Here is a 20,699-nt window from a genome sequence, read left to right on the forward strand (position 1 = left end):
ATTTGGCTTTCCACTCACTTTCAGAACCATTTAAGTTTCTTCAGCTTTTAGAATGATGCTGTTCCCTCAAGAGATGCGGTTTTTCTGTTAGATGTCTGCACCATTGGATTAGTAAGGGTTCTCTAGAGGGACAGAAATACAAGAACCAGTACACATTACAAATGGGATTCATTAGCTTGACTTACACAAGGGCTGGGTAGGTCAACAATGACAACCTACATGCTGGAAAGGCTGAGAAACCAGGAGCTACTCAGTCCAGACTCTCATGATTCTCATGCCTGGACAGTCCTAATCTGGTCCTGGAGGACTGGAAGATTCTAGGGAGCCACTGACCTTCAGTCCATGGTGGAAGGCTGAGGAAGGTGGGAGTAGATGTTAGCAAATTCTGGCAGCAACAGTGCAGAAATAATTCCTCAGAGTTCCCTGTCAGGATTAAGGGTTCAAATAGGTCTTATTTGGTTTGTCCTTCTCTGTGTTTCTGGTCTTTGTTGACTGGAGACAAACGTTTCCTCCATGATCCAGATAGAAGTACCTGTACTTAGCTGCAGACAGATTGGAAGTATTCTGGGAAATGGGGCCTATTGTCTTTCTTCAAGGTTATCTGCCCCTCTAGTCCTGAATATAACCAGTGGCAGATGTAACAGAGAGTAGAGGGGCAGTGGGAAGGGCAAGGTGTGGCAGATGGACATACCAAGTTCCCATAAAATCAACCTTAAATAAGATTTTTTTTTAAAACGAACTTATTTTGGTGTGTGTATGTGTGTATTTGTGTGTGTGTCAGTACACATATGTGCATTCAGTTGGCAGCAGAGTCCAGAGAGAGAGTGTTAGATCACTAGAACTGTAATTAAAGGCAGTTGGGTACTGGGAACTGAAGGCTGGTCCTTTGGAAGAGCAACAGGTGCTCTTAAACACTAAGCCATATCTCTAGACCTCATTTAAGAATTTTGAAATGTCATCTTCCTTTTTGAGAGGGAAAAGGCTTCTATAGTAGCTATAGGCACTCTATATTGATGACTCTATTAAAAAGCTAGTCATAGGATGGAGCCCTGGTCCCACACTCAGTGCTTTAACCCAGTCTAAGAAGCTCTGCTGGTGCCAGTGCCTTCCTGGTCTCCATGCTTGGACCAGGATACATATCCTGCATCCAACCTGCTCACTTAGTCAACTAGATTTTACCCTGATAACTCCTATGTCATATTCATGTTCTAAGCCACCACTGCTCACAAATCCTATGCTCTGGCCAAGCCTGGTAAGTTCACGGTCCTATCCCTGAAGGTCCCTGCACTCTCACCAATTCTCAGGTAGAGCTCAGGACTCACACTTGTTCTGATCCAATCTGAGAGGCTGTGCTTGTTCCTTCCCAAGCTTCAAGTCTGGGTCAGGATGCACACCCTCTGCAACAATCCAGCCTGTCATCTCCAGACACAGCCAATACAAACATCCACCTGCCCAGGTCTCATCTCAAAGACACAACTGTGTGAAAGGTCAAAACAATATGCTCCTCCCCCAATTTATCAGTCTTACAGAAATGACCTTCAGTGAAGATTACCTGATAGAACAATCATATACTTCATCAAAGGAGCTCAAAGAAAATGCACAAAACTCAAGGAACTTACAGAGAACAAACTTGAGGAATATCCAAGTGATGCCCAAGAAAACAACCATAAGATAGAATGAAATTATAAGAACCATACAGAAGCAGAAAACTAAATTCAATAAAGAGATAAAAACATTGAAGAGAACTCAAGCTGAAATGACGATAGTGCGGAAAAGTTGAAGAACCCAATAAGAAACTCAGGAGAGAGGACCAAGTAGAAGATAGAATTTCAGGTCTCAAAGGTAAAGTCGAGATATTAGACCACACAAGCCAAAACTGTGAAAAACATCAGGAAAGGAACATACAAAAACTGTGAGACACTATGAAAAAAAAAAAAACCCTTCAAATTATAGGCATAGATGATGGAGAAGAACCTTAGGGCAATGCCATAGACCAGATCATCAACAAGACAATATAGGATAAAACTTACCCAAATTTAGGAAAGACACACAGATACAGGAGCACAGAAAGCACCAAACAGACAAGACCATAAAAGGAACTCCCCAAAGCATATCACATATAATAAGTATACATACGTATGTATATATATCATATATATGTATACAGAGCATACTACAAGCATGTTCCTATACATACATATGTATACAGAACAAAGAAAACATATTGAAAGATGAAAGAGGAAAAAAAAAGTTACACATATAAAGGAAAACCAATCAGAAAGCTGATTTCTCAGTAGAAACTCTGAAAGCCAGAAGAGCTTTGAAGCAAGGCATACCATATCCAAAAAGGTCATGCCTTCAGAATTAGGCTGTAACAGCTAAACTGTAACAACTAAAATTATATGCCACAGCTGAAGGAGGAGGAAGAAACTCCCCATGTTACCAATAGGCTAAAAAGTTCATGTTCACCAAAACAATGCTATGGAGAAAATTGGAATGGAGTGGGGGGTAAGGGTCGGGGTTGGGGGTGGGAGGCAGGTGGTGGGGCAAGGAGGCCATGATACCTAGAAAGAAAGCCCACAAAGTGCAAGCATTGAAAGAGTGTGTCAGGGTAAACAGCAGAACTCAAGGCTCATAGCAAGTTATTAGCTGAATGAGTCACGTATTCAAAAATAAGTTAAAAATCAATACTCAAGGAGATTCTGAGTAACTTGCCAGTATTTTCAAGATGAACTTGGAGGTCACCAAAATCCAGATCCCAAGAGGAAAGTGAATTCATGTGTATCTTTAAAATCTATCTCTAAGTCGTGTCTGATAGTGCTGGACTGTAATCTCAGCCATTTGGGAGGTTGAGGTAAGACGAGCCTAACCCACCAGGACTATATAGTGAGTTCAAGGCCAACCTGGGAAAGTTAGAGAGGCTTGTGTTGGAGTAATTTTTCTGGGATTTCTGGCCTACTCTAGCTCATACAACTCCTGAATAGAAGGCACAGAAGCATGGTATTTTTATTAACAAACTCTAATCCTGGAATGGCCAGTTCTGAGCTATTCTAACCTACATCCCAGCCATTGGCCCCATGTTACTTGCTGTTTGTGTCTCGCCTGGCTTGCTCTGTCCACGAGTGTCTTCAGGATGAGCTTCTTTTGTCACACGCTCATGGCCCGTGCTCATGGTCCATCCTGCCTCATGGCAGTCTCCTTCCTTACTCCCCACTCTCCTCCTCATGGTCTCCCTTGAAACCATTTACTCCATCTTAAGTCTTGCCTTCCTGTCCTCTCTGCCCAGTCATAGGGTCCAGCTTTTTATTAACCAGTCATGGACTATTGGGAGCCTTCTTTACAGAACATTGGTTAATAAAATTCCCCAAGATAAGGTGCAGTCTGGTCAGGAGCTCAGAACTCAGCTTCTGAATACACAGAGCAGAAGGGTAACCCTAAGAGAATTGCCTCAAAATAAGAAGCAAAATGAGAACTGATGATATGCCCAGGTGTAGAATGTTTTCCCAGCATGTACAAGTCCCCAGAGTGCATCCTGAGTGTTCCCTACTCCCTGTAAAATTCCCAGTGTTAAAAACTATTTGCTATGCATTTCATTCTTACTAAAATTTAACCCTGATAGGCCAAGCATCAGGGTTACCAAAAGTGTCAGGGTTTTAAAAAACCACTATGAAAATTATATATTTCTCTCTTTTAAAATATAGCTTATATGTTTTGAAACTTGTTTTAACTCATTATCTTGAGATCATAGTGTTGATTTGAAATTATGCCTCAACTGATTTTTTTCTATTTTCTCTGTAACAGAGTCCAATCATATTTGCTAGCTCCACTTTGTTAAAATCTAAGGTGCTGTGCATGAGCCACAAACCCACTTTGAAGGCATGACACACAAACGGGTTGTGTGCTACTCCATGACACATACAATGAATTTATTTTAATCTCACTTTTTTGCCTTTTAGGGTCATTGGTATTCCTAGTTTTCCTCAGGAAGGTTGTGAATAAAATATCAAGATAAACAATTATCAAAAAACCAATGGCAATGATCTATCTGGAATGATCTTCTACTCATATTTGAATTGGAAATTAAATGAGGGTTGATAGTTTAGATTAAAATAATTTCCAAAATGAGATTCTTCCCCATTTACTTACATTTAGTCAGTAGAAAGCTTTCTGTTCTTAGTATTTGAATAAGGCATAATGGGCATGAGTTTTTGTTTATTATGAGAGATAACACGCATCAATGTTCATGTTTATAAGATGATCAGCCCAATTAGCTCAGAGTCTATAGGTTGCTTGGTAGAACTACAAACACCAAGTGGGGTGTGATAGGTGCTGGGGAAGCTGGCTTGGCTCGCCATCAGTTCCATCAGTGCCTCATAAGCCTCAGCGCCTTCATCCTGGAAGTGAGAGCCCATGACAGATTTTACCCACACCTAAGTGATCTGGGAGCTGCAAGGACCTTGTGGGAGCCCACAAATGGCCTCTTCAGAGATCGCAGCTTATTTTCTAATGGAAATATAGAACTTAGATTATCTTAAGATTAATTCGATATCCCAAAAGAAAATAAACATCTGACCCTGGAGCAGGCGATGAGATCCTTGAGGTTTCTTGTTCTGAGTATGCTTTGGGTGAGAAGGGTGAAGAGTTTGGCACTTAGAGGAGCCTGGTCTTAAAATGCACCCACAACCATTTCAGGGTTGCAGTACTTGGCATCTGTGTAGTGTACAGAAGGCAGTGGGCATCTGGTTATTTTTAAAATGTGCAACTTCCAGAAAGAGCTGTGTATTTACACACGTGAAAATAAGCTTTAGAGTTTAATTTTCTGGGGAAATGCTGTCACCTTTTCTGGTATCCAATCTAGTAAGGTCCATATTGGATACTGAGCTTTTTCATAAAAACAAAATGAAAAATTTCCCCATTTCCTCAACTCTAGCCCAAAACACCTTCCAATTTTGAGTGGTCTTGGATATATAAACCTGTTCAACTTGGAGATCAGTGTATATGTCACAAAAGAGGATTTGGAGAGAGGGTACTTCATTATTCTGTCTCTTTCCCCTCAGAGTGTATGTTCACAGAACTTTTACCTTCTGTTGCTACAGACGGTCAACTAACAGAAAGTCTGAGTAGAAAGATGAGAATCAAGTCCCACACAGAGAGTTCTAGGCTTGAATAGTAGGACCACTCCATTCCTGCTAGAGTCTGAGAGGACCCTCAAGTGTTCAGTGGGGTGTAATATAAAATACACAACAACAAATGCACAAACTATGTTTGATAGGTTAAAACTATATCCTTCTTCCCAGATATCAGATAACGTGGGTGGATGGCAGTCAAGGAACTGCGGCTGACTGCCAAAACCCTTCATTGCTTCAAGGTCTTGGAGGATAGTTAGTCGCCAGTGGTGTTTCTCTCTGCTTCTTACGGGGCCCCCGTGTTTCCTTAGGCTACTATGCTCTGCAGTCAGATGGTTTATGTTCACCCTTTTCTAGAAGCCTTGACAAATGAGAATATGATCACACCTTTTCCTAACCACAGCCTAAATTTCTGAAAGGAAACTCAAGAATTCCATTAAATTGCTTTTAATAAGAAAAATAGAAAAGTCCCAGATTAGAAGTTATAAACAATATGAAAGACAAGGAAACCAAAGCATGTACTGTATTTGATTAATTAGGAAAAAATAGAATTCACATTTAAATGATATATAATTCAGTTACATAATAAACATGTAAGCATTTAATATAAAACTAAATAATTCAAATTCCTTCATCTCTCTATTCATTTTTCACCCTGTTCATTTTACAACCCAAATGCTGGTCCCACCCGTGACAAAGGGAGAGTTAACAACTTGCCTGTAGGAAGCCCTTTTCTCCTAAGAAAGAGTAAATAGTGGCTTCTCACTCTCCTACCTGGTAATTTGCAAAAATAAAATTTGGATTTCATGAATGCAAGCAGTAGATTGTGGCGTTACATCACCGGCTGTTTGAGACAGGCTGGAATGGGATGATTTCGGAGGACCCTGAGTTCCTACTACCTCTGTGCCAGGTCAGATTGATACCCCATTGTCAGATTCAACAGTCTGACCCATCTGTGAAACTAGTGATGTCTTTATTGGTATCACAACTATAGGCTCATTATAAAACCACACAAAGTTGCAACATTGTGCAGAAAAGATTTGTTTCTTAAGAAAATAATTTAATTGCTTGCAGCACTCTTCAGACTTGTTTTAGCTGCTGCACATGTATCTTCTTGCCATACTCTGGCTGTCCATGAACACGGGGTCCAGGGAGGCCACCTTGGCGGCAATAAAAGAGTGGATGCAGTGGAGGACCGCTGTCAAATCCTGGAACTCCAGCTCCTGAGGAGAAACGAAACAGGACTGTGGTCACTGGGAAGATGCTCTATGGTAACTTTTTAGCAAACTCAGTTCTTTGTGTACTTCAAGACTTGTTCTTTAAGGAAGCACGAGTACACAGTGAAACAGGTAATGTTAAAATAAAGGCATCACAGTACCATTGACATATATTTATAAAGATGGATATACTGTTGTTCGTATTGGTACTGAGACAATGTAGGCTGTGTCTCCTTAATCTCTGCACAGGGTGAGATGCATGCCCTTTATTCAGCATCCTGTCTTAATTTGTGCTAGGTCTTAGTCAGTCTTGAAGTTCAGAGTTATGGTTTAGAAGTCTTCATCACAGGCAACAATACCAGGGCTAACAATGACAGTGGGGTCAGAGTCTCATGGTAGTGGGGCTAGGTGTTTGCTAACCCTGGTTGCATGTGTGCATTCTTCCATGCATGACTTGTAATGGGCATTTTTAGAAGGGCAGACAGAGTGATGCTGTGTGAGCAACGCACTGAGGGAGAGACCGTGGCTTTCTCCACATCCAGTTGTCATGTCAACAAAAGGAAGAAATGATGCTCAACAACAAAGTTCTTTAGAAGATGGTGGGCTCCTTAAATTTAAGGTAAAAAAATCCTTAAATTCCTGGGTCCTTACTTCTCCACCTTAAAGCTCTCAAAGACTAATATTGAAGAATAAAATCTATATAGGGTGTTACAATTATTTAACATTATTATTATTATTATTATTATTATTATTATTATTATTATTAATGATTTTGTGAGTATCACACATGTGGAGATCAGAGGCCAATTTTGTGGAGCCAATTCTCTTCTACCATGGGTTCTGAGATCAAATTCGGGTCTCCAGCCTTTGGGTCATCTCACTGGTCTCTGAGATTATTCTCTTCCCTACATAATTTCCCACACAAAGTTCCCAGCCCCAACCAAAAGCATTGGCAATGAGCCTTCAAGGCTATATACAAGTTGAATGAAGTCTTCAAATGTCATGCTGTTGTAGAGAAAAGCAATCTTAGTATCTTGGGATACAAATCCACCCCAATCTACAACCCATTCAACAGGCAGAAAAGGTGATTTCAGTACATCACAGACGACTTCTTTCTACCCTATGTTGTTTCAATATGGTAAAGTTCCAATACAGCGAAGAGCAGCACAATTCCTTTTAAGGTGACTGTTCATTCATTGACATCCTATTTATTAAATTTGAACCAAACTCGATCACATTCTAAACTGCTGAGACAAGACCACAGAGCAAAGTTCATCCTTTTCAGAGGACAGCTGCTCAGGCTTGTCAGTCCCCCAGCTGAACTCCTTGAAGCTGGCCACACAGGACCTCTGGGATGAAGTCAGCACACCTGCCTACAGGAGATACGGTAGCTCATCAGAGGTGAAGAAGTCCTCCTGGATCCCTTCTATTTTTACTAAGGCGCTTTTCTTCCTAAGAGAAGGATCTCATACTGCAAAAATAGCTCCTAGCTTCCTTTACAGAAAGTGGGGTCCCTTCCACTTAGAAGCTGTCCTCCACTTCCTTATTCCTGTGACCCAAAGGTTCTCTTTTCTTCTTGTCAATATAAGATTCTCCTTTGCATGCAGGTGAAGCTTAACCTGGATTTTACCTGCATGCAAGAGTTACTTTGATTTCTTTTTTTGTTTGGATAAAGAACAAGATGTTGTTAATGTTTAGGGTTTTCTTCACACTGCTAAAGGGATTGCGTAGTGGTACTCTATACTTGCTACAGGCACCCTATCCTGTTGATTGTTGGATCCATGAGTTGAATAACCTAGCTGATTTTCTGGATGTCAACCCATCCGTATGTTTTCTGCACACCAGGAGATGATACTCAGGATGTTTTGTTACTTATGACTTTTCTCCATAAGAGAGGAAGACGAAGGAACATTCTTGAACAAACACAACGTTCTTGCTGGCTTATCAAAACTCTACTTCAATAGACATACTGTATATGTTCCTGACTGTAATCATCTTCTCAGGGGGATAAGTGGGAGGACAAAGTCACAAAGCCCCACATCATGTGTGCTTCCGCAGCTGTGCTTTATGCACAAAAGCTGAAAATTGCTTTACAAATTCCTACGATTTGCTCAATAACAGCATGGCACACTGGAAGAAGCAGCCAGATGGCCACTGGCATTGAGACACATGTCTCAAAGCAGCCTTGGTATTTCCTGGCATGGTAATTTGAAGCTACATCAAAAAATTTTTGAAAAGGCTATCTACCACAAGAGAGTCACTCCACGCAAAATCTTAGCCAAGAGAGTTCCTATCCAGAAATGGAGTTTGAGCTACTGAAGCAGGAAGCAGGCTTGAACATCCTTGGGTCAGGCAATGGCCAAGTCATGGTACCTGCTGCTTCGCTGATATCCTAAGCAGATGCTGCCAGCAGGGTCATCCTGAACTACCCCTTTGCAAGAGTTGTGAGTCAAAGCTGTGTTTGGCCTGTTGGGACGGGACATTCATAGTGATTCCAGTGTTGTCTTGGTGCATGGTCACTCCCTGCTGGCCCCTTAAGCATGTGTCACAGGTGGTGGTAGGCTGGCAATTCCCACCTGCTGAGAAAGAGCATCTGCGCTCCAGAAGGAAGTCAGTCATACAGCAGGAATACAGCAACTGCCTCCAAATTTGTCTGGCGGGCCTGAGGTATATTTAATAAAGATAATTCCTTTTAAAACAAGTTTGGAGAATAGCCAAGAAATCCATATAGTGTCTGTAACTATAGACAGTTGCTGCTCCTCTCCCATGTCAGCTGAGCTGTCTTGTCTAGGAGTGATGTATGTGCTGATTTTTTCAAACATATTTGATAGTTTGAGAATGGGGGCTTCCAGATGGCCACTGGCCACAAGTGCAATGGAGCCATGAGAAGCCCAGGTTAGGTTGAAAACCTTTGGATAAATAAAAGGTATTTCTTTTTTTTTATTAGATATTTTCTTTATTTACATTTCAAATGATATCTCCTTTCCTGGTTTCCCTTCTGGAAAAAAAATACCCTGTTCCCTCCCCCCTCTCCTGCTCAACAACCCACCCTCTCCTGCTTCCTGGCCCTGGCATTCCCCTAGCATAGAGCCTTCACAGGACCAAGGGCCTCTCCTCCCATTGATGACCAACTAGGCCATCCTCTGCTACATATGCAGGTAGAGCCATGAGTCCTACCATGTGTACTCTTTGGTTGGTGGTGTAGTCCCTGGAAGCTCTGAGGGTACTAGTTAGTTCATACTGTTGAATAAAAGGCGTTTCTACATTCAATCATAGCTTATTGTCAGTGCAGCCTCAGTTTAGTGTCTGAGTAACAAAGAAGGCAAATCTGGAAAGAAGCCCTGATCAGTGACCTAGTCCCTGTTCACCCGTGCCATACTGGGTTGGAATGGAGTTGATGGTTAATGTCTGTGACACAGAGATATCACCTAGCAATTCCTCCATTTACTGGCTGGGTAGTCAGGTAGTGAGTGGGCTAGGGCCAACTGCCCTCCAATGTTTTTAACATTCATTACTAGCTCTAGTGTCAACAATGATTGTCTTTAAATTACTAATGGCTTGCTACATGGCTAGTCAATTTCCTGAGAATTTACTCCATGAGTCTGGTGCAGCTTTTATCAAATATAGTGAAGGGCTGAGCTGGGCAAGCAAGAGACTGTGTAATTTTCCTATTGGCGAAACTATAACCCCACAGCGGCTCCCTTAGTGTCCTCATGTAATTAATTAAGGTGGCTGAGGACAGGGATCAGGGGACAATCACTGGAGCAACATCACTGTGAGATAGATATTATCCCTTTAGCAACATAGCTTTGTCAAATCAATAACATTGCCTCACCTCAAAATTACAAGATAAAGTAAGATGAAAGTCAGAGACCACCATTCCAGTTTTAAAATGAGGAAATGGAGTTCAAGACAATCTTCCCAAGTGACAAGGCCAATCAGTTACAGAAATGTCACTTGAAGTCAGGGATCCAAGAAGCCCCATAGGGCTTCCCTGGGCCCCCCCTGCTAGAGTTTTAGGAACTTGGTACAATAGTGTCACTATATTGCAAGCTGTCTGAGAATGAGAGTTACCCCAAACAATCCTGCATCACCAGGATTCCCGAGGCTCCCTGAAGTGCAGAATTTCAGCCTTTTCCAGCCTCCCTACTCTACAGCTGTCTTTGTCCTGGGTATGCCTTGACAGGTGGGTAGTGCTGTTGAAGGGCTATCCAGACAAGTCAGCTGCCATCATACAGGAGGAGCATGGCCAGTAGCCCCACAGAAAAGGTATCAAGGAATGGAGGAGAAGGTAATTTTGAAGGTACCTTCTTCTCTTGTCTATCAATCCTTGAATAAAGCATTTTTGCGTTTATACAGGGGCAGGGATGGAGACATTCTAGAAAAAAGCAGGAGCCAAGGACCAAAAGCAAAAAGCATATGGTAGCTATGGGTCTGTATGCTGGGTTCTGAGAGATATTTACACAAGAGAGCACAAACATCACTCCAAGGACCCTTCAGGAAGTAAAGGGAGCTATGGATGGAGGGTGTGTAGGAGGCATGTCTGTGGGGCAAGGGTACCAGACAGAATGAGACAGAAAAGGAGGCCTGTGGAAAGAACTTCCTTTCAGGAAAGGACAAGAGTCTGTGAGAAAAGATGAGGGCTTGAATTAGGGTAAAAGGGAAGGCAATGTCAGCTCTGAGAGATGCAGATATATGCAGGTTTAGGATTGCTCTTCTTGGCACAACTGGGATAAAAGAACCTCAAAGCATCAGGATTGCACCAGTGAGGGGTGTGCTCTCCAGGAATAGTGAAGTAACCAGTGTGTGTGTGTGTGTGTGTGTGTGTGAGAGAGAGAGAGAGAGAGAGAGAGAGAGAGAGAGAGAGAGAGAGAGAGAGACAGAGACAGAGAGACAGAGAGAGACAGAGAGACAGAGAGACAGACAGACAGAGAGACAGAGAGAGACAGAGACAGAGAGAGACAGAGACAGAGAGACAGACAGAAATCAGAAAGAGACACAGAGACAGAGTGAGACAGAGACAGATAAATGGAGAGAGACAGAGTAAGAGACAGATACAGACAGAGAGAGAGAGAGAGAGACAGAGAGTAGTGAGCAGGAGAAGAAGGGGAGATCAACTCATGGTACAGTCAGTCTAGAGCCGGAGGGGACTGATGGAGAGTATAAGAATAAATTGTCCTCCTTAAAGGAGGTGCCTCTTCTCATTTTATTTAGCATTTACTTGTATCAGGTAGACTGACTGTGGTTTCACTTTCTGAGTCTTAGCCACATGTGGTTCACTGAAACATGAAAATACTAGAAATTTCCAGAAGGCCATCATTTGTAAGTTTTAAGTTGCCCACTAATTTGTGTAGCTTGATGGAACCATACACTATCTCCTCTTTTCTACCAGGGATGCAAGACATCCTTTTACCCAGCATGTGCACACTGTATACACTGACTGCAGCTAGTCACTTAGGAGCCATCTGTTATCACACCAACTGTCCTGACACAACAGTGACCCTCACTTGGCTTAATGATGACCCTAAAGTAGAATACTGATATTGACAATTCAGATATGATAGTAAGAAGACATTAACTGCTTCCTGTAAGCAAAAAGTTAGGATTATCATAAACTTGTATAGGAATGTTTATATGGCATACACTGGAGGAAACATAGATGCACAGGTTTCAGTGTTAAATTAATGACTTTTAAAGTCATTGTGGCAAAGGACCTAAAGGACCTTTAGGGAGGAAATTTTACTTTGGCTCTAGATTTCAAGAGATTGCCGTTCATCATGGAAGGCAACAGGTAGGAGCTGCTTATGGTGGTGGGAGTGTATGGAGCATGTGGTGGCAACTCCTCACATCTTGATAGATCAAGAAGCAGAGACCTCAAGCCAGAACCAGAAGCAGATATATAACTTTCAAGCCCTACCCCCAGACAGCTCAGGTCTGCTATCAGGAGTCCAGTACTAAAGTTTCTACAATGTCTAAAATCAGCAATAGCAGCTGAGGACTCAGAGTTCAAACACACATGGGGAACATCTCAGATTCAGCTCCAACAGGTATTATCTGTGACTTCTGGCAGCCAATGGGTCAGGGATGTGTAAGAACATCCCTTCTGGAAATGGAAACCCTGTCACCTCTTCGAGCAAGTTCACGATTGTCTTTGTCCCTGTTCTATTGCTTGAAGAAGCACCCTGATCAAGGCAACCCTTATAAAAGAAGGCATTTAACTAACTGGAGGCTTTCTTACAGTCTCAAAGGCTTAGTCCATTATTATCATGGCAGGGAGAATGGCAGCAGGCATGGCTCTAGAGAACTAGCTGAGAACTCTACATCCTGGTTTGCATGGAGGCAGAGAGAGACTGGGTCTGGCATGGGCATTTAAAATCTCAACGCTCTCCTCCAGTGGCACACTTCCTCCAAAATGGCCACACTACTTAATCCCTCTAATTCTTTCAAATAGTTCAACTCCTTGGTGACTAAGCCTTCAAATGTATGGGTATAGGTGCCATACTTATTCAAGCCACCACAGTATTTGGCAGGTTTTGAAGGCATATATTTTAACATGTCACCCTCAAAATTGGCATTGTAATCTGTCTGTAGGCTGTGGTCTGTATTAGGTGATGAAATCATGCTTTCTCTAATTCACATTATTTTTTTCAAAGAAGGATTCATTTTAATCTTTTAAAAATTTTGTGCATGGTTGTATATCTGTGCCAGGTATGTACATGTGACTACAGGTGCCAGTGGAAGCCAAAACGTGGCTTCAGATCCAACTAGAATTGTGTCATAGGCATTGCAAGCTGAAAGGCATGGGTCCTGTAAATTGAAGTTGGCTCTTCTACAAGAACACTATGTGCTTTTAAGCACCAAGCCATCTCTCAAACACCTCTGGTTCACATTCTTAGTCTTTCTCCTTCAGTAAATAACAGAATTACTAATTAATGCATTTTATTGACATTGGCAGGATTTTTTTTTTTTAAAGACAAACATGACTTCTCCAAGTAACCTTGATTCTGTCATGTTTAGTGTTTCCATATATTTTAAGGTGAATGAGAACCTTTGGCAAAGATGTTTTAACTTACACAGTTTTCGTAATTTGCACTTGCTCTAGGGTATCTCACACACATACCGAGAGCAAAAGAAGCTGGGAATGAAGAAAGTCTGTGTGCTTTCACTTTTTCCCCTGTGCTAGTAAATATTTTATTTGGAAATTTCCATATTCTGACAAAGACAAATAACCTCTACACATTTTACTCAACCAAGGTCAATATCTTGAAGGACAGCATAGAATTTCCCTCATTTTTAATTTAATGTTGAGGGGTAAAATATTGATAGTGATGCCCTGGAAAGATACCTTCAGGTTATTCTGGTGTTCAAATAATTTACAAGTGCACGAAGCTGGCACTGTCTCCTACCACAGTGCGCTTTGCCATGTGGAGTCATCAACCTCTGCAGGGCTACCCAGCGCAGCCTGCTGGCTTTTCTTCCTGTCCCAGTGAAGATATAGGATGACTTCCACCTCTCTTTTTAGAAGGACGTACCCGCCTTTGCGCTTTTGTTTCCTCTTTTTAAAGGCACAGTGCTCAAATTCACTTTTCATTCAATCATTAACACGAGTTGTTTCTTTGAACCCAAAGCTGCAGCCTTCGCTCCTCTCCAGGGGCAGTGAATAACGAGCACACACTCACATTCCAAAACATAGATGGAAATTGGGCCCAGCTGTCTCTGCTTGGAGAATCTGTTATTTCATCAACTATAATTAGAAGCAAAGTGATTAATGAAATGGACAGGGAGTAGAAGAGACAATCTAGGCACTTCCCTTGCATAGAGGAAAAAGCAAGTTTACAGCACATGTCTGCAGGGGCTGCTAGACCAACTATGCTTCAGGGTGTCCAACACTCTCATGGTGTTTGCCCATGGGGATAGTGTCTTATCATATGAGGAAATGATCCTTTGATAAAGATCCAGTAACTTGATTAGCTTTCTAGATATCTCTTCTTTTCAGGTAAATCCTCATCTCTGTGATGGTTCAGCCTAAGATCACTTCCCAGAGGGTGGGATGTCCTCTGACTTTCCCCAAATCTAAGTGGCACATGGGAAGTGGTATCTGTGCTGTAGAAGAGACTCAAGACATAGGATGTGACTAAGGGACCTCTTGGGGGGCTTTCTGAACATCTAATTGGACAAGCATTTACTTGTCACTGATAAAATCTTTAAATTTCAATGAAAACTTAAATTTTAAACAGATACTATGATTTATCATCTCCTTCAAAAAGCTCATAGTTCATTGAGAGAGAGAGAGAGAGAGAGAGAGAGAGAGAGAGAGAGAGAGAGAGAGAGAGAGAGAGACTCATTTCCAGAGGTTGGGATGAGCTGGCTCTGAAACACTGAAACACGCTAGATGTGTACCGTCCTGAGTTTAAATAATCATGATGATTACAAGCACGTCCCATGCCTGCCCACAGGTAGAAGCTTTTGGAGAAGCCTGCTTAGATGAAGGAAACAGTGCTATCAGCTGAGATTCCATGCACACCCCCGAGTCATGTCTAATCCCCAGTGATAAGGGACTTTTTGGAGATGGGGTCACATGAGTGGAGACCACATTATGGGTTTGTGCTCTTGTTTAAAAGCCCCTTCCACTAAGGGAGGATACAGAGAACATGACATCTATGAACCAGGAAGCCTCAGATGCCAGAAACCAGATCTGGATGGACCTAGGACTTGAAGCTCCCAGGACTAGGAACAGACACCTGTCCTCAAACCCGCGCTCCATACTGGCATCCACCTGTATCCACCTGTCTCACTCTAGAAATAACATCCCAGTGTCTAATTATGCTGATTTCTCCCACCTTGGACTCTTTTTCTTCCTTCCTCTAGCCTAAAGGGAGTTAGTAGCAAAAGTTTTAGAGATCATTTTTAGGAGACAGGCTTCCCACATGCTTGCCTTGCTTCAGGGTCAGCTTGTTCAGGAAGCTTAGGATGCGAGTTGCCAGACAGCCTCAGAAACTAGCTCCAGTCCACATCCTAGATGGGTAGCTGCATTGTCAAGTTACCACTTGATACAGTGTCCTCCGATGGATGAAGAGCTACACACTTGTGTAGAGAGTAGGTGTTTAGCTATGTGCTTCTGTTAATAGGATCGTTCTAATTCCATGGTCAGCCAGGACATGGCAACTCTAATTCCACAACAGACAAGACAGACTCAAAACAAAACAAAGCCAGGGAAAGCCACCTGCTATTGTGTGATGGCAAAGCGGTGTGAGCAAGTTTGCATGAGACCAGACTCAAATGACTGAGGAACATTGATTGGAACCAAGCACTGCTCCTGAGAGGTATCATATCTCTGTCTATTCTTCCTGCTGCAGAAGTCTTACAGCTGTCCCTGGTTCCTCCTTATGAGCAATGTAACAATCTGTGTAAGAGCTGGAATGGGTTGTCCACTCCATTGTGCTTCTTCTGACTTTGAAATAGTTTTTCAGTGTGAATAACATAGCAGCATCAGGAACTCATGCCTGGCATTGCTCTCTGTGGGGAGACTCAAGAGCAGAGCTCTGCTGCCTGTTCTTAGCTTTCAGTTGCTCACACCCAGTTCTCCTCTCTGTGTCAGACAGGCTTCATTGACTTCCTGATGATAGAGACTACTCTTACAGACTGAAAATTATGTGCTATTGTTTCTTCCAAAAGACAGAATTATTCTTCATTAGACTGTGCTTTGTTACAGGGATACAGATGGGGATATTAAGATGACTGTATTAGTCTGCAGTGATGAAAGTACTTCATTTTAATAATAAGAATAATTTTCTTCTGAGAAATTTGTAAAACTCTGGGTATATTTGATAACCGTCCCTTCTCCTTCTCCTTCCCATCCTCCTCTATTATCCTCCCCACTCTCTTTCTTCCTTGAGACAGGGTCTTGTGTATTTCAGGGTGACCTTGAACTTGCTGTATAGCCAAGGATGACTTCAACCTGTGATGCTCCACTGTCTCCCAAATGCTGGGGTTACAGGCATGTACCACCACACCCAACATTTTACAGTACTTTCTGTATTTCTGTACTAAGTTGCTCTTTCTTTCAGTGTTAACATACTAATTTAAAATGGACTTATTAAAGACATATGTAGTGGACTTCATGCTGCAAAGATAACCTATCGAAACCTGCCCTGAAAAGCTCAGTGTCAAATAGAGAAGAAACCATAAGAAACTTAAATATAGCCAATGAACCCAGAAATAAGGTGTGTTGTGGGGGGGGAGTCGTATCACAATAGGAGCTAGCTGTGGGGGTGGGGACAGTTATTCCACCATTACCCAACACTGCATCTCCTCATAATCTCATGGTAAGTCATACAACTAGTCAACTAAATAGAGCTCCAGGAAAGTAAATCTTTCATTTATGAAGATTTTCAAAGTAGGAGAGATGGCTCAGTTGGCAGGATTTGCCATACAAGCACGAAGCTCTAAATCCCGAAACTCAGTAAGCAGATATAGACATCTGTCCCAACACTGGACAGGCAAAGACAGGTGGATTTCTGGAGCTCACTGGCCAGCCAGCTTAGCTGAATTAGTGAGCCCCAGTCCAGAGCAAACTTAAAAAATAAGGCAGAGAGGAATTAAGACATCAGACATCAGCCTCTGGCCTCTACACACAGTACATATACATGTATGTGCACTCACATGTACATGTGCACATGCCTACATGAACACACAACATATACCACACATGAGAGAGAGAGAGAGAGAGAGAGAGAGAGAGAGATCAACTGATTGATTGAATAATTGAGGCTGTGTGCTAATTCTAAGAACACCTAAAGGTCTAATTTTTCCCCTGCTTCATAAGCTATAGCAGCTGCAGCTGGGGAGGTTATTTCTGAGAGGAGCAGGGTTATATAAGGTCAGGCATCACCCCTGTTTCTTTCCCTCATTGTGGTGAGCTCGGGGCTGAACCTGCAGAAGCCTCCAAGGCCAGAAGGTGCCCCCTCGCTCTTGCTTTACTTCAGTTAAAACCTCAGCCTTTTTGTGCCTTGTCCTTGCTTGCATTTCCACAGAAGCTGTGGTAGTCTGAGATCTGTGAAGGGTCAGGGTTGGGCTGCAAGTTTGTGCATCTGAATTTGTTGAGATGCATCCACACACCTCCCAGACTTTTCTATGTATGTACATAAAATTTCTCATTTTGTTTCTTAAAAAGATCTTTACATGTTGTTTACATTTTTAGTTTAAATTAAATTAAAATTATTAACTATTATTATTAAACTAATTTGAACTAAATTAAATTTTTTAGTTTAAATTCCTATTTTCCCACTCTTCAGCTCTATAAATATTAGGTCTTTCCCTTCTTTTTTTTTTTTTTTTAAACCAACCAGAATGGAAATCCACATAATCCAAGCTAAGAGCCACAGAGAAGTTAACATTCATTTCAGATCACTACATGACAATTCTCATTTGTCACAGGCTGCCACATCCTCCCCTTTATCAACACGGTTAACCTTCAGTTGACTGACTGATGGCTAAAAGGTAGGAAATTATACCTTTAAATCCCACAGTACCACTTGCTAAAGGGGCATCTCAGGTGCCAGGCAAGCATGTGCTGTTCCTTCAGTGTGTGTTCCAGGGAACAACAGTGCCTCTGGCCTACCCTGAACCAACATCCTCAGGACCCTGTGACTCCCAGGCTGAAGGAGTGACAGGCCAGATGCAGAGAAAGGTGACAGGCCCCTCCCTGAAGAAATCTTGACAGGAAAGTTTTGCAAGTCTCTCTCTGCCTCACTCTCCCCACAGTAATCTCCACTCAGACCCCAGGATTTGGCTCATTGTAGAGGGTAGGATGCAGCCTTGAGACAGAGCCAGCCCAATGTGCCAAGAGTCTCATCCCATCACTTTTAACCTTAATACAGCTAACCCCAGCTTAGAGCTTCACAGGTTTTTCCCATCCCCCCTCCAGAGCTTCACACCCTTCCTCAGCTCAGGGCTCAGGGCTCTACAGCTTTTCTGTTTCCCCTAGCTTACCACTCAAGCCTCCATAGTCTGCCCTTACTGCAGAGCTCCACAGCCCTCCTTCTCCACCTCATGAACCCAAAGCCTGAATGCCCCATCTAAGGAACCCACAGCCTCCCACTTCTCTTGAGGGCTCCACACCCTTGTATTGTCCACAGCCTGTCCAGCATGTACCTCTCTACCACTTGCTTAGGCCAATTCTCCACCTAGAAAAGCCAAGTAATTCTATATCATTTCTCTTCTTCGTAGAAAGCTGTTCTGAAACATTCTTTCGTGGAGTGAGACAAGGGCAGGATAAAAATAGACCCTAATCCTTCACATATAACAATGTCAGGTAGGTTGTGTTGCTCAAGTTAATTTTATAAGAAAGAAATTCATGGAAAGAGGTGACATTCTGTCTCTAAACAATGTGTATGTGTTACACACACACATGGATACATACACACACACGTGCACACACAAATCTTTGAATGCACTAAATTTGTATTTTTGTTTGACTTTAGTTTGTATTAAAGCTAGTTTGTTGATGACACATTTATCTAAAAACATGAAGAAACTCTACCTATTAATAATAAAGAGATACCTCAGTGTAGTGCTTCTGAAAGGGACAGGGAACTTTTTCTTACATTCAGTGCCTCAGACATTCTATCAGTCAATGCAGCTTGGAAAACTCCTTAATTAGACTTTGGCTTCTAGAGCATTTTCAAGCGAGCTGCTATTTACTAAGCAAATTGTAGATTTTGTTAGAGTTAAATGCTTTGTTTCATCTGTCACAATTTCAGGTCACAGACTCTCAATGGAAAAGTATCAGCCCTGAGTTTAAGTTGACTTCTAACTGGGCTGCACTTGTCCCCTCTCACGCAGCCTTTCTTCAGCTGACCCATCTTCCAATGTGTCTGAGGGCAGGATGTACAGGCAGTACCTTCGTTTCAATTTGCTTGGTGTCCAGATTCTGAAACAGCAGCTTTACTCGAGTTTTCCCGTCATCTGAAGATCCCTTAAGCTGAGAGAACTTGAATCTCCAGAGTACATTCTGCAGAGAGATGAAACAAATGACTTGTAAGCAGTGTTATATTTAATTAATCAATTCATTTAATTAATACCTATCTGTCAATATCTGTAAAGCACCTATTGGGTACTTGCCGCTTGTTCTGACATGCCCACCTTCAGTGTATGGAGGCTGACCCCATGCCCAGACAGCTCAGGGTCTCATGCTGGCCTCTTTAGTCCTCATCCTGATTTTTCCCTTCTGGCTTTCCTATACCTACCCTGGAAGGCTCCTAAGACCATCACTTCTTTATTTGCTTTCAGGACTGTAACATCAACTGAAGGCAGGTTTCCTTACAGAACTTTGAAGTCAACTGAAGTCTCCTTCCCTGTAGGATACCCACCAGTTAAAATGGAAAACTTGGTTCTTGGTTGATCACCGTACCATGGCTACATCCTATCATTCAGCCTTGGGTTCCCAAGAACCAACATGATGACACAGGCAGTTCTGCCTTCCTCTACTACCTCAAGTGCCTCTGAAGCCCAGCTCTGCCTTCTTCTGCTACCTCAAGTTCCTCTGAAGGCCTTGCTGAGATGTAATCTCAGTCCTCAGGAGGCTGAGATGGGAGGGTAACCACAAGTTTGAGGCTAATCTGGTTCACATAGTGAGCTTTAAAACAGCAAGGGCTACCAAGGGAGAACCTGCCTCACACAACAAGAAAACATAATCTTTGTTGTCCTAGAAAAATACCAGTGGAGACTAGCAATGTTTTAGCAACCTATGGGTTGTTTCTATTGCTAACATCATTTTCTAAATGAACAAAGCACTTTCAGTGTTAGGCAGACAAGGAAGAGGGGAATGGAAAAGTCTCCAAAATGGTTCTATCTATCGAGATGGCAAGTCACGTGCCATGCCATCCACACTAGTCTCAGGATTCCCTTGTGAGATTCTTCCTAGTGAACTGAGGACATGTATCAACAGAAAAGTCTTGAAGCTCATGCTGCTTTTATATGTCAAGACATTTGGATTCCACAGTATCTTGAGAACCATTCACTCCATCCTTTCACTTCCTCTATGCTGAGGCTGAGTCTCTGCCGGCTCTGGCAGATCTGAGTACCAGGCTGTTTTCAGAGCAGGAATTAAGAGAACATGAAAAGTCTCACCACGGTCACAGCACAAGATCGCCAGTTTCATCATATAGCCCTTATTTGGGGAGATGGAAGAAAATGATGTCCTGCTTCTCCTATTTTGGGGTGTGTTACAAAAACGTCCGGGCCTGCATGATGAATGGGTTGATCAGCAGGCTTATTCCCGAATTTTTTTTTTACTTGAGCCTTATGTCCTCAGCATAGTGATGCCATAAGTACCTTGGGATGTTTGACACTTATT

The 20,699-nt window shown here is 42.3% G+C and overlaps 1 protein-coding gene across 1 annotated transcript in view; it reads right to left on the minus strand.

Moving 5' to 3' along the window:
- Positions 1–5,865: 5,865 nt before the first annotated feature.
- Sntg2 (syntrophin gamma 2) overlaps positions 5,866–20,699 on the minus strand; it is a 199,700-nt gene continuing 184,866 nt past the window's right edge. The window contains exons 16-17 of the mRNA XM_031356509.1: positions 19,245–19,355; positions 5,866–6,349 (exon numbers count right to left, since the gene is read on the minus strand). Coding sequence (XP_031212369.1) covers positions 6,218–6,349; positions 19,245–19,355 — 243 coding nt within the window. The 3' untranslated portion in view covers positions 5,866–6,217. The remainder of the gene's footprint in view (positions 6,350–19,244; positions 19,356–20,699) is intronic.

This window comes from Mastomys coucha, unplaced genomic scaffold, assembly GCF_008632895.1.
Source record: "Mastomys coucha isolate ucsf_1 unplaced genomic scaffold, UCSF_Mcou_1 pScaffold6, whole genome shotgun sequence".
Classification (NCBI taxonomy): domain Eukaryota; kingdom Metazoa; phylum Chordata; class Mammalia; order Rodentia; family Muridae; genus Mastomys; species Mastomys coucha.